We start from the raw sequence: 14,529 nt of genomic DNA on the forward strand, positions 1-14,529 counted from the left end.
TCGCAGCAGACAGGCAGCCTTGTTTATTGTGACTGCCATGCAGCGGTAGCAGGCCTGTTTTTCATAAAGACGCAACGCTTATCTGTAGGCCTGCTCCAGGGGCTATCAGATCTGCTGCCAGTCAACACTGCAAGTCTGATTCGGTTCTCTTTCTCTATGCAGGTTATTCAGGTTGTGTCGCCGCCCCTCTCTGCTCGCCATCTCCACCGGCTGTGATAAAGGAATAATCTGCAGAATGAGGTGAGAAATAATCACATTGTCCTCTGCCAGTGGGAGAGATGACTTTGGGGAAATGCACATAGTTTGGTGCCACAGTAATCAGGCAGGATAAGAAGAGGCCTAAAGAGGATAAAGAATTTTCCTATCGGCTACTAAATTAGGATACATGAATTAATTAGATAGAGAAGATATCATCCAGCTTTATTTATTTATTTTTGTTAAATGGAAATAAAAAATAATAATGGAAAATATGAAAACATGAGGCTTTAACCAAGATGGCGAGCCACATGTGTGTGGAATGTCAACGGATGTTTGTGTCACGAGGAGCACGGACGTCTCTGAAGTGGGGGCAGAAATGGCAGATGTCGAGCGGCAGGACACTTCGGGGCGATGCCTCAGGAGATGTGGTGCCAGGCATGCAGGATGCCGGCCCATCCCCCCCCCCCCCCCCCCCCCCCTCTCCGCCTTGCAGCATGTGCACATTAATCTGGAACTTTATCTCTGTGTCTTTCTCAGCAGGAAATGCGGATGAAGAAAGGAAAAGTTCTATCTTTAAGTGTATATAATAAAAACAAGATTCAGTGAACGCCTTACTGTGCTTCCTGTCATGGCTGCACTCCAATCTACAGATCAAAGCCAATCCATTTTTGTGCAGTTCCGGTCCGCGTACGTTCCTCTACAGGCCCCTAGCGAGGTCCTGCATTTGCTCTAAGTTGGTGTCTGATTTACTCAAATTAGATATACTTGTGACTAAAGCCTCCCCATATTTCCCACGACTGAAAAGAGGTTCATTATCTCTTCCTGGCATCCAGCCCCTCTGTCTTGCAGGGCCTTCAGCAATATCATTCATTATACACGCAGAGACAGATGTCCACAATGCTGACTTGTTTATATGTCCAGGATAGTGAGACGGGGGCAGAAATACGCTGCGTTTCTCAGACAGTAAGCCTGTGCAGCTCTGCTGAATCTCCTCAGTGTTTTTGTAGTAAGCTGAATCTGGCTGCAACAGAAGAAGACAGGACCCAGAGCTTGAAGCACAGAAGAGAGAGATGACCCAGGGGATATCATACCGGTGCAGGTTGGTTTCATTAAACTGTGATTCATATATATGTGTGCGTGCGCGCGCAGGTGTGTGGTAACTGTAAATCCGACAAGCGCAGAAAACGATAGCATCTTGTCCCCGCCGACAGCAAGTTATTCCAGACAGAGCTGACAGCGGCCCTGGGCACTGGTGGACAACTATAATTGTCTCCATCAGTTAACTAGCCACATGTGTTGCGTGTCCACATTGGCAATTTTCAGAGGCGAGCAGGAGCTGGGTATCAAGATGACCATATCACAGAGGGGGGGAAAAAAAGAAAGTTAACTTGTCTAAAGCACATCTCCTGGGTCATCATCAAAAAGTATGATGATAGTGTGAAAAATATGAGGTTACTGTGGGGAAATCAGTCACTTTTTGGTCATTTGTGCCACGTCTGCCAGTGGAACCTGCTCGTGATCGAGCCAACAAAACAACATGCACTAACTGACACTGCCGGCACGTCTTATCCAAATGTCATGGCTACATGTGAACTTTCCCACCACGGGGAGATGAATTCACTCTGAGTCACAGTGGAAAGTGGCATTACATGTGACTTTTCAGCAGCTGTCCCTATTCATATGCTGTACATTAAATCATGTTCATGGGGTTACGTAAGATCTCCTTAGCAAATTCCCACAGGTGACATGCAGGGCATCAGGGAGGAAGAAACTAACCAGCTGAGTCACACAGACACAACACTGTGTGGGCCCTGCTGAGCCGGCCTGAAAAACTATGTGGAAGTCTCCAGAATAGCTTCATGTACAGTACTAGTAAAGCACTTTCTTTTCTTAACAGATGCCCTCTATATATGCTTACATGTACCACAAATCTGCAAAGTGAGGACAAAGCCACAACACTCACTGCGAGTTAAATACAAAAGTAAACGGAATATATTGGAACCTGTTAACCAGCCGCACCACATGTTTCTCTCCAAAGTGTGCCTGTAAGTTATTAGATAGCGGTTTAGGCAAAATGAAGAGCAGAGGCGCAGTGGAGGAGAGGTTTCAGCGAGCAGCTGCTTTCATTTCAACTTGTACAATCTATAAATCAGCTGAGCTATACTGCAGCTGGAGATCAGAACTTGGCAAGCATAAATATTTTAAAGGGCTTTGGATGGATAATTGTGGAGATGTGATGGAGCAAATTGGCCCGAGACGTGAATAACCTGATCACAGAAGCTGTAAATGCAAGAGAGATGGAAGCGATTGAAGCAAAAAGAAAAGTGTAGCAAAAGAAAAGTGAAACCACTGTTGGCATACCTGCGCCATATCATCCAAGCAGTTGAAGATATACTTGCGGGCCTCCTTTGACTTGATCCCTGTTTCACCCTCATGGTCCTCCGGAGTCTGCAGGAGACAAGAAGCAGATGTTCCTCTCAAATCCCATCGCACTTCCCCTCTGGAAACGCACTATTTACATTTGGCTCATTACAGCCTCTTGTTGTTGATGTGCGGCAGGACATGGCTTACCCTCTGAGCAACCCTGGGGTAGCACACAAATACTCATCTAACAGCCAAGAAAGACGGGTGGAGACTGCTCACGGAGGTGCGTATCAGACAAACACTTTACGAAGAATACACACCGCGTTATGCATACCGGCTCACAGGGCCACACAAGAACTTCACTTTGCGAACAGTGTAATTATTCACTTTTTCAGCTGGGTAAGCTACACAAAACGATGTCTGTGTTCAACGAACTTGATAGAGTAACACAATATTTTTACAGCAATATGTGGCGAGGTCAGATTTAAGTTGAGCCGTCATCCTTCAGAGTGGAAAAAATGTAAGTAATTTTCCACATACTAGGAACACGCGAGGGAGGTATAACAGTAATATCAAGTGCCAAATTACTCATCTCAGTGTCTTCACACTGCCAAAAAGGACTTTTTAAAAACATTGAAAACCTACCAACCAGGTGTCCCAAATCTTACCTGACAACAGCTAACGGCCCATGCAGCTCTCTCAAATGGGAAAAATGCACGCTATGTACTCTCTTAGTTACTATATTTCTTAATTTAAAGGGCCAGCCGCTATCATTAGTTGTTGTCAGCGGTTTTGGTATGTTAGTGGAATTCATAACAAATAAATGCACTCAACACTTTCAACCCAAAAGCAAAAAATAAAAGTAAATCAATGGTAGACTCAGACAGGGATGTCGTAGTAAAAGCATTACCGTACCCCGCAAAGAAGGGATCAGCATTTGCAGCTCAATACTGTCAAGAATTCAATGTGCGAAAGCTCTGTGTGGCACACAAAAGTTCAAATTAAGTTAATGAGGGTAAAAAGAAAAAAAAAAAGAAAAGGAGCGCGCTCCTTATTGAGTGGCCTACATAGTGGGACAGTGAGCGGGGGTTAGAGCAGTCGCCCTCTGAGTTAGATTCATCACGCTGGGTTTTCATTCGCCAAATCCTCTCACACAGATCCATTTTGCTCTCATTACCCTTTCACTTTGTTTATCGCCAGCCAACGGGCCCATCAATACCCCACACGGTGTAACCAGACAATATTAGCCACAGGTTTCACTGGCAAAGCTTTGGGCAGTGAAATATTACAGTCTCGAGATTGTTTTACTCCAATACCTTGAGTCTCCACAGGGGATAGGTAGAGTCTGGATCTCTGTTGAAGAACCTGGTGGTCTTCGTCCCTGCACTCAACAGATACTCTGCAGGCAGGCCCTGTGTCTGTGAGATGTACCGGATCTACAAAACAAAACAAAAGAAAACAGGAAAGACGTGTTTGAGGTTTTCACATGCACACATGCAACCATTTAATCTATCCAGGGATGCACAAGTGTAGTGGTTAGTACTTTCCCCTCACATTGAGAATATCAAGTTCAAGTCGGAGTCTACATGTTTTCCCTGTGCGTGTACAAGCCATCTCCAAAGTACTTAAAAAAATATATGTTTGGGGTGAATTGGTGAACCTAAATTGCCCATAAGTGTTTCTCTGTGGATTTTCATACTATACTCTGCATAATGCCTTCACCCATACTCAGTATGGATCAGCTCCCGCACTTAACAACCATGAATTGGTTGAAGCGGTATGAAAGATTAATGAATTGATGGAATCTTTCCTGCTCATTACAAAAACTTCAGGACAGATATTCTTCTGAGAGTTCGAAAGTCTAGCCTGGCAAGGAAGAATTATGTATAGCAGCCAAAGATGACCTCAGCTTAAGAGTCAAAGACTGATATCGAGGTTTGTAAATGAGACTTGCAATGTTGGGCGGGCTTGTGAAAAATCACACAAGCTTGTTCAGAGATGGAGCACAACTTGCTCAAGGTTTCCCCCACTGAGCCACATCTGGACTGATAGAGGGAAAGCAACGCGACAATGTCTTGCTCTGGAGCACAGGGGCTCCACTAATTGGACAAGTGGCTCTGTGGCATCTGTTCAGATAAACAGGGAGGCTGCGCAAGAATCATCAGGGGTCGTCGGGGGACTTTCAGGAAGAGGCATCCCACCCTCCCGAGCTCAGAGAGAAATATACAAGCACAGAGAGGAAAAACACACAGGAACAATGGCACACGGGAGAGGATTCACGGGTGTGCGTCACAAGAAATCAGAGGTCAGGAAGCGGTCTGAAGGTCCGCGCAATCATCATTGTGTTACCTGATCGTACTCTGAGGCTCCGGGGTAGAGGGGCCAACCCAGGAAGAGCTCGGCTATCACACAGCCCAGGGACCACATGTCTATGGCCTCACAGAAAGGCAGGCCCAGGATGATCTCTGGCGCCCTGGGGACAAAGAAAACACAGTGCAGTTAGCCATAGGACCTCATCCTAAATGTAATAGTTCAATCTGATGCGTAAAGACATTGGATCTTTGGATAGAGAATCACTAAAACTGCAGTGTAGTAAACACGGGTCAGGCTTTTTATGTGGGAGGGATCTGGAGATCTTCCCAGTCTCTGCCATTTAAATATACAACACACACACCGAAAGTTTACATTTATACATTTATACATTTTTGTATTTAGCAACAAGACTGTCACTTCAATTAATCTACAAAGTCTGAAGGCTGCTATCTTGTCTTAACTTTGATCTCTCGATGCAGCCTTGAGATTTATTGTCACTGCGGTTGTAGTCGGCAGAGTGTTCCTTTTTCATATCTCTTGTTTGGGCAGTATGCAAGGTGGCACGTTGCAGATAACTGATTGATAACATTGCAGCAGCACCAATCGCTGAGCCACGTCTCGGGCAGTCAGACACGGGAAACGTGTAGAGAAGGGGTTGGTGTTTCACAACCCCGCAGCCTCGAAGAGCAACATGGAAACAATTATGCCAAGAAAAATAAAACCAACATGAATGTTCACCAGACCATGCAACGAGCTTCATCTGGGCATTTAGCAAGTCATTTGGACATGAAAGACATCAGTACTTAATTTCAAAACAGGCCTTTCCCATGTGCGTAGACACACACACACACACACACACACACACACACACACACACACACACACACACACACACACACACACACACACACACACACACACACACACACACACACACACACACACACACACACAGAGTAAAGAACTATAAGAGCGTTTCAGCTGAGGAGGCGATAAATATCTGTGATTTGATGAAAAAGAAGAAATATTGCTCCAGTTATCTGAGCAGCACCGCAGTCCCAAACAATTCCCAAATTTCATTCAACGCGTTTTATGTCCTGTCAGAGAGACTAATACACGTCTTGTGAGCTCACGTCTCTGATGGAGCTTAAAATAACCGAGAACACAGTGGTTCTGCTTGCTAACAACATAAAGCACTTTCGAGAGGTTCTCTTGCTGTCATCACCATAGGAGGGAAGTCTTTGGTCTCACATTTTACCTATTGGTAAAGTATCGTCACTTAGCTCCAAAAAGAAGCTTCATGACTGAACGAAACTGCGGAATCTGAATACACTTCCATCCATCCACGTCAACAGTAAAACACAGAATTCACAAGGACCAAATACGGGTAGTGGAAAGCTTCAAGTTGACAATGTGGATTGTCAGATTGACCAGGGTAAGTAGGTCCCTGCCTCTAGCCTGGAGGGGCTCTGGCAGGCTTTTGGCCGTGGTAAGAGAATAGTGGGGGGGGGGGGGGGGGGGTCTGGCCTTGGGCCCGCTGGAACTGTACGTACCAGGCAAACAGAGAATGTGGAAAACAGCAGGAGCGGACGCTAAAGGACTTTATAGACCGGTGGGGGGTGGGGAGTAAGTGGTCTTAGAGCAGCTGTGGGGGGGGACCGAATGAATGGACATACCTCACATACATAAAAGCACATTTCTAACGCGAGCGCCCACTAGAAAAGCCCTTCATCGCTCGCTGATGTTGGGTGGAAAGAACAGAGGGGACATGAGATTCAGATGTGTTTAATGTATAGAGACAGAAGACAACAGAAAATAGACAAAATCAGAATGAAAACTAAACTGTTCAGGGGTCGTGTCTCCTGCAGGTCGTGCTTTGCTGGAAAATGACTTCCCGTAACAGAACGTGCTGGTTTATTAGGATCTTAACGAACAAGACAACAATATCATTACACACCAGAACAACACCAAGAGCTGAGACATCTGTCAAAAGACTTCCACAGAACATATCGAGGAGCCTGACAGGAGGCGATATCAGAGGGGAGCGGCGAGGAAGAACGGGAAGGAGATGGACACTGGGACCGGGGTCGGCCTGATCCTCTTTTAAAAACTCGTTCGGCTGGCAGGAGTTTCATTAAGGACACAAGCGAGAGGGAACATCAGCGGCTCCACACACGTAGACAAGTGTGCCACCGCCGCAAAACTAATAAAGTGCGACCTATCAGAAAGACATGGTCTCCCAGCATCAATTTTCCATTCAGCGAAAGAGAGGCTTGATCAAATTTTGCCAGGAGACAAAAGACAGCACTGTTCTAGATTCTGTGTAAATATGAATCTTTAAGTTATAACCGTGAGACACTGTATCAACACTACTCGACAAAGTTTGTGCAGATAATGTTCTGTTTATATTCCCATGCTCTCATTTGTACTTTCAGCACTTCAGTTCTCATGCTGTCTGTGAAGCTGATAACAGAATCAGGCAGGACTTTGACATTATTATTATGTATGCATTTTTTTTACGACATAATGAAACCATTATAGCAGCCCAGCAGTTCTGGGGTACATTTGTCACCTAAATAGGATTCACATATTTCTATACTGACAAAAAAAAAAAAAAAAAAACCCCACACACTCAAAACATTTATCCCCTTATTTGCATGAATATGAGTTTTCCGAAAACCTCATTTAAATTTGAGCAACCCAAAATATATATGAAACACGGCAAGCAACATAAACTGCAGGCGATTATCCCGTAAAAAAAAAACAGGCTGTCTTTGAGGAAATTCTTACCATCAAAATGCATTGTCAAGATGAAAGACTGAGGTAAGCCATTTATCAGATGGTGCTCTGGATGTCGCACAGTGGACATGTGCTGATCACAGGCCGCTGTAAAGTTGTTGTTTTGTCGGCTTGACACACTGAATATTAAATTCATGTTGATTTTTCCATGGAGGACATGTTTTAACACACATGGCTGAAAGAAGAAAAAAAAAAAAAAACTTGCATAAGTGACCTTTCTGAAAACCAGCGATAAAGCTCACTGTAACATGGATACAATTAGTGATGTCAGTTCTCCTCATTATAGTGGACAACACGTGTGGCTGTTTGTGAAAATGACTTATATGCAATTAGGCGACTTGCTTGTATAGATGGTGTGCATTGGGGCCGTAACGGCTTGAATCTTCCCCGGTTATGCTCCAGTGCTCTACTTAGCCTGTCCCTGTTGCTTCTTTTTGCCACTCACAGAAATCTCAACAAGACCAGTGAAACCGAGAGAGAGAGAGAGAGAGAGAGAGAGAGAGAGAGAGAAGGAAAGGGAGGAAGGAAGAGCGATGGAGTAACTTTGTGGCTTATGATATGAAACCACAAATGCAAATCTGCCCCTGCCATTGCACCTCTGCCATTGCATGCAAAGCGCTCCACAGCTGCTGCTGAGCCAGGCCTTTCACTGGCAGTGATAAACAGCACACACATCTGCGCAGCTCACAAACATTGTTCCTTTCCTTTCTGAAGAGTTGGTGCATGAGACGTGATCACCGGTGCATATAGGATCACTTCAGTTCTCGCTGCGGATGACGACGCTGTTGTTTCACACAGGCAGGCAGGTGTTTCATGGTCACAGTTATCGGTTTTGAATATTTGGTAGATAAAATATTCAGGGATTTTTTTGGTGGGAGAACTCAATAAAACTTTTGAATCTCTTAAAGTTTATAAAACTCAATTTCTGCTCTTGAGTCGAAAAAGGAGCAACAAGCTCGTGACCTGGCTGCCTGGAGCCCGGTTTACACAACATTTCAAGTGAAAACGCAATGTTTTGAAAATGATCCATTTATATGGAAATGGCAGAAACACTGAAACACTGTAGTTCTCAATAGGGCCACTAGTGGGTGCTGATTTATTTTTTATTTTTTTTGGGGGGGGGGGACCATGCACACAGAGAACAATTTGCTATAAACTTTAGCAATGGGAGTAATGACACTCTGGTGGCCGCCATTGTTGTTATTTTACATCTACTTGCATATGTGCAGAAGAATTATTTATTATGGTACGGAGAAGCAGCGTGTTCGTTGTCTACATGGAGATAAAGCCTGAGCCTTTTCAGAAAGTTGCATTTTCCCCTTGTTCACACAGAGACAAGTTCTGAAAAGTTGTGTTTTCATTTAGCATCCCACCCCCACAGAGATTATTTCCAGCTGGTATTGCTACTGCAGGTGATGCCTTTTTTCATGGTGGTCGTTAACGTCTTATCCAGACCATGCATGTCAGATACAGTACATACGGTGTGTAAGATACCGTCGAGTTGCATGCTTTCACTGGACATGAATGAGAACCCAACTGCATGAGAGACCTCTGTGTTCTGGCTAGTGCTTCTGACAGCACTGGCCCTTGACAAAAGAGAGAGAGGGTGGGATGTAAAGGGAGAGGCTGAGGCTGAGGCTGAGGCTGAGGCTGAGGCAGAGGGAGAGGGAGTCTGCAGGCTGACATCCTCCCAGCTGGCCTGGTCATTGATGAGCCCCAGCCCCCTTGGGAGCGAGAGATGGCACGACTCATGAATGGAGTCTTTCTTCAGCCATTTCACCCAACTCCCTCCCTCTGCCAGCCCCGCCAACACTTACACCTCACCCTTCCTCGCCATCCACCCCGACCTTCTTACCGCCCCCATTTTTGCCAGCAAAAGCCCCCTTCCAACCCCACAAACTGGGACGGTGAGGCCAAGCGAATGCTCCCCTCCCCACTCGCCTGTCTGCCCTGTGCTCTGTTGAACTGTGCCTGCGCCTGGCTGGCATGCTCCCCTCCCCACTCGCCTGTCTGCCCTGTGCTCTGTTGAACTGTGCCTGCGCCTGGCTGGCCTGCCAACTCACACACACACACACACACACACACACACACGGACACACATGCGGCTACGCTTACACAGATATACGCACATAGCTGACATCACAGGCTGTGTGCATGTCAGGATGTATCCATCAGGCTGACCTTCCCTTCGCCTGGCTCCAGAGGGGAGACCGATGTATCCCTAGAACCAACATTTACATAGACGCAAATGCAAAACACGCACGCACGCACGTACGCACGCGCACGCACACGCACACACACACACACACACACACACACACACACACACACACACACACACACACACACACACACATACACACACACACACACACACACACACACACACACACACAGGTCAGCCAGTCTATGGTAATGGCTTTGATCTTTTCTCTTTCGGTCTCCAAGACTTCATCATTGGGCCTTACGTAACTATGTTTTATTCAATAGCTGGGCAGCTACGGGCAAAAAGCAGCAAGAATCCTTGAGGTAAATAAATATAGGAGCCAACGTAGCCAGTATAATGTTTTACTGGCTAAGTTAAAAGCCCTGTTATGACATAGTTATGGTTGGGAAGAGCGATAGCTGCCCGGCACTAACAGGAAAAAGCACTTCATGAGAAAGGAGTCCACCATTAAGTTCTCTCTGCTCTATCCACTTCTCTTCTCTCCCTTTTCCTCCCATTCCTTTGCCTCTGCCCCTCTCCAGATTCCACGCTTTGCCCCGGCCTAATGTAAAAGGCTTGGGTTTGGTGCTGTGAATGACTCCTACCTCTGGGTATTCATCTACATATTCATGCCCTCAAAGGTTCCTCCACAGCCTCTTTGAAGACGCACCATTGAGAGGCACTTTTCTAGATATATTGCACGGTGGTCGCTGACTGTGAAATCAATGTGCGGAGTTCCACACCCTGCTGTGCACCTGTGGCTCACAGGATGTAACTGCAGCCTAGTACACACACACACACACACACACACACACACACACACACACACACACACACACACACACACACACACACACACACACACACACACACACACACACACACACACACACACGTCCCAAAATGCTTCACCTGCTCTTATCACTTCCGGAATTGCAGTACGGTGCACACGCCATGTACAGGATGCACAGAATGTGTAAATGCACGATAATCCAGGCAGCATCAGCAGGCTGCATTTAAATTTAGAGCTTGTGTGTTCCAGGTGGTTGAGTGGTGGACAGGGGGTGGAAGGGATGGGGGGGTATCTGGACAAGGGAATTTTTTTTTTTTACAGAGTCCTTGAGAAATGTTGCTTCACTCCCAAAGCAGGGGCGACATTCCTGGTGTTCAAGGTCTTGAAAACAGGGCTCCCTCTCCCTTTTTTTTTTCTTTCTTTAGCTTTCAGAAAAACGCACAGCAAAAGCGCTGACAAGGCTGCCACTGTTTTACCTGTTTAAGTATTAACATTCTCCGGGGGAGGGCGGTCTGGCAATACATTACAACAAGGCAAACAAAAGCTTATGGATGTAGAGAAAGGAATGTTTTGTACAACGTCAGAAGATGTCGCTGCTTATTTAACTGAAGGTTGCAGAAATAGCGACTACGGCAACTCATCGAAGCAGGTGTGCTCGCACTGATTCAACACAACCTGATGTAAAGATCAGCTCAGCAGCCCCCCCACCCCCACCCCCCTGGATTGTAACTCTGAGCTAACACTGATAGCATTTGCACATTCAAAAGTCCTTCCTGCTCTCTTTTTCAGTCTCACCATGTCACATTCAACTCCTCCCCCTCTTTGAGGCATTTCATTTAATGAAATATTCAGTGGGCAGAAAGCCACTCCTGTCACTGTGGCACACGTGGCACAGGGAGCCCTGTTGTCGCAGCATGGTACAGTCAATATTAGCACACACAGGATATAACAAATTCTCTCACTTGTCATTTTTTTCACAGCAGTATCGGATAGCATATCACCTTAGGACGGAATGTCGGTGGAGAAAAAGTGCTGCAGTACCATTTTTCACCTGTCCCTTTGCTTTTTCTTCTTCTACTTGCAAAAATAAAAAAAATAAAAAAGCAGTGACTGCTGCTCCAGCAAGGCTCCGCTGTGTGTTCAGACATTTATGCACCGCTTCATTGTTCCCAGTTGGTAATTACCCCTTTCCTGTGGTTATTATTATTCTCCCGCATGCAGCCGATCTTAGCGGTAATACATCTCATTTCCACCTGCAACCAGCAGGCTGTTTCCCAGCAGTACCCCCCCCCCCCCCCCCCCCCCCCCACACACACACACACACACACACACACACACACACCGACGCCTGGTGCTGAGGTCAAAGGGACAGACCTGCTTCAATGAGGTTGGAGCCAGAGTGATAGGACGAAATGACAGAGAGGAGATGAGGAGGGGAAAGGCAGAGAGGGTGGGGTGGGCACAACGACGAAAGATGGACGCCCTCTCAATCAACACCCACCTACATACTCACCTACACACATGCACACAAATTCTGTCCCCTCTGCCTGTCTTGTCAAAGGAAAAAAAAAGTGCCAAGACGGATTTGCCATCAGTAAATGATAGGTATCTGTCATACAGTGGTGCCTGTCTGCACAGACGGCCTGGGGAAAAGATCTGTGGGACGCCAAGAGGGAGCTTCAAGTCTCTCCAGACCCATTAGGGTAGTGGACTGACAGTCAGACATTATTAGGCCACTCTGGTAGCCACTGGCCAGACACTGACCCAACCCTGAGGCACGTGCTACTCAGCTCTGACAAGCCTGAGTACTCGTGAAAATAATATCTCATTTCAAAATGTGTGATTAACGTTAACAAAAAAAAAAAGATCTCGGGAAAAACAGGAAAGTTTCTTAGACAGTGTTAAATTGCTGCTGGTGACCCTCAACCATGATGTCACTGCTCCCTCATACTGTTAGTCACTGTTAACAGACCCAGAGGAGAGATGTGGGTCACCAGAAACCCACTGAGGGAGGGCAATGGCAGACAGAATGCAGCAGTGTAACACAATCACACATCGTAACATGCAGTCACTCAGTCAACCAGCTTAACCAGCTGGCTAGCTTGTCACTATGGCTGAGATGTTCATAAAAACAGACAGGAGCAGCGTGACAGACGGAGCAAACGGGAGCAGACAGTCAGTCAGGCAGATGAGATTGCGTCTGCTCATGGCTGGGGGATGCTTAAACCCAAGCCTGATCACTTGGGTAAATTGGAGTGTACAAGGGATTCAGCGAGCTAGACTTAAACCCTTGCTCAGCTCCATCTGAGGTTGGCGCACAATCAAACGAATTGCCAGACAATTCTTTCCGTCCTGCAGAGTTCAAGACACAACAGGGCAGCCATGTGCCGGGGCACAAACTGCAAAATACACTGTATCATATCATATGATAATATTGTTTTGCAGCCCTTCGAATGAAAAACCCAGCATGACAGTTATATAAACTGCTGGCCAAAGCAAACAAAATCTCATCTGCTTGCTTGACTGACTGTCTGTCTCGCTCTTTCACTTGAGGTCTGCCCGTGTTTCCAGTTGTCTTGCATTAATGTCATTTTATTGTCTACTTCCTTCCCTCTCTCGCTTCAGTTCAGAGGGAGAAATGGCAAAGCTCTGCGTCAATATGTCCCATTCTGTTGATTTAAGGTAACCAAGACAGAGATCAAGTGATAGGGGGGGTAAAAGAAGAGGGGACACTGTCAATGTGGTCGGCTTGTGGAGCCGCCGTGCATACTGGATATGTGATAAAACAACAGACGTCGAAAATCCATTTGAAATGCGGCGCCTGAGAATATATAGCTAGGAGCCACAGGGGCGCCGTCCCATCGTCGTAATGACCTATGTCTCCCTGCTATGAGCAGACAGAACACACATGCACAGTTTCAATCATAAACCTTGCTCTGGTCGGCTAGTTCCTTATTTCTGGGGCAAGTGGAAGAAGGTATGGCTAGATATTTGCGAGGCTGACTGAAAATAAATAAAAAATCCCCCCCCCCCACTGCCTCAGCCCCAACCTGGCACCCACTGACATACAGTACATGAACAACATTTCTCTACCTCCACCCACCCCTCCCCCATCACCCCTCCCTCTCTCTCTCTCTCCATCACTATCCCTTGTTTGACTACCCTCTTCCTTCCTCCCACCAGGTCAGGCAGTAATACCATCTCCTGCCTAATCAGATTCTGCTGTGTGTGACATGAATTCTCAGAGCCCAAGGCTGCGCTGCCTTGCGACAAGCTACAGAGCTGCAGAGCGCTGTAACTAAACCTCACATAGGTGCTATAGAACAGCGCGGCTCCCCCATCTCTCTCTTTTTGTTTTTTTAACACAGGCAGAGACCTCCTGGATAAGATTCCCTCGGCTGGCTCCTTCGCTTGCCTCAGTGTCAGTGTCTCCGTGGAGGGTTACTCTCATCTTCGTGGTGTATGTGTGTGTTTTAGTAAGTCCCTGGAGTGGAAGCAGGTTTACGGTTAATTAGAAGAGTGGATGGGACAGACTGACAGTGCTTGATCCAGATTGTCACCCAGATGTGGTCCGATTTTAATCCAGCACAGTGGTTGACCCCCCCCCCCCCCATCTTTGTCCGTCTGCCATAATTAACATTACACATGCATGACAGTGAGCACATAATCATGCAAGAAAACACGCAGATCCCTCCTAACCATGCGTGCATGTTCACTGGCGCCCTTTGGGAAAGGTGCAGACACCGTCGATCACGAGTCCTCAGATCATTGGACTTGTCTCTCTCTCTCTCTCTCTCTCTCTCTCTCTCTCTCTCTGCCCCAGCACGCTGCCTGCGTGCTGTGTGTTCACACACTC

At 46.5% G+C, this 14,529-nt stretch overlaps 1 protein-coding gene across 1 annotated transcript in view; it reads right to left on the bottom strand.

The window, feature by feature from the left end:
• hipk2 (homeodomain interacting protein kinase 2) overlaps positions 1-14,529 on the bottom strand; it is a 74,367-nt gene that overhangs the window by 14,502 nt on the left and 45,336 nt on the right. Inside the window, 3 exon segments of the mRNA XM_080474477.1 lie at positions 2,560-2,646; positions 3,879-3,998; positions 4,912-5,035. Coding sequence (XP_080330603.1) covers positions 2,560-2,646; positions 3,879-3,998; positions 4,912-5,035 — 331 coding nt within the window.

Source organism: Lipophrys pholis (assembly GCF_963383615.2).
Source record: "Lipophrys pholis genome assembly, chromosome: 11".
Classification (NCBI taxonomy): Eukaryota; Metazoa; Chordata; class Actinopteri; order Blenniiformes; family Blenniidae; genus Lipophrys; species Lipophrys pholis.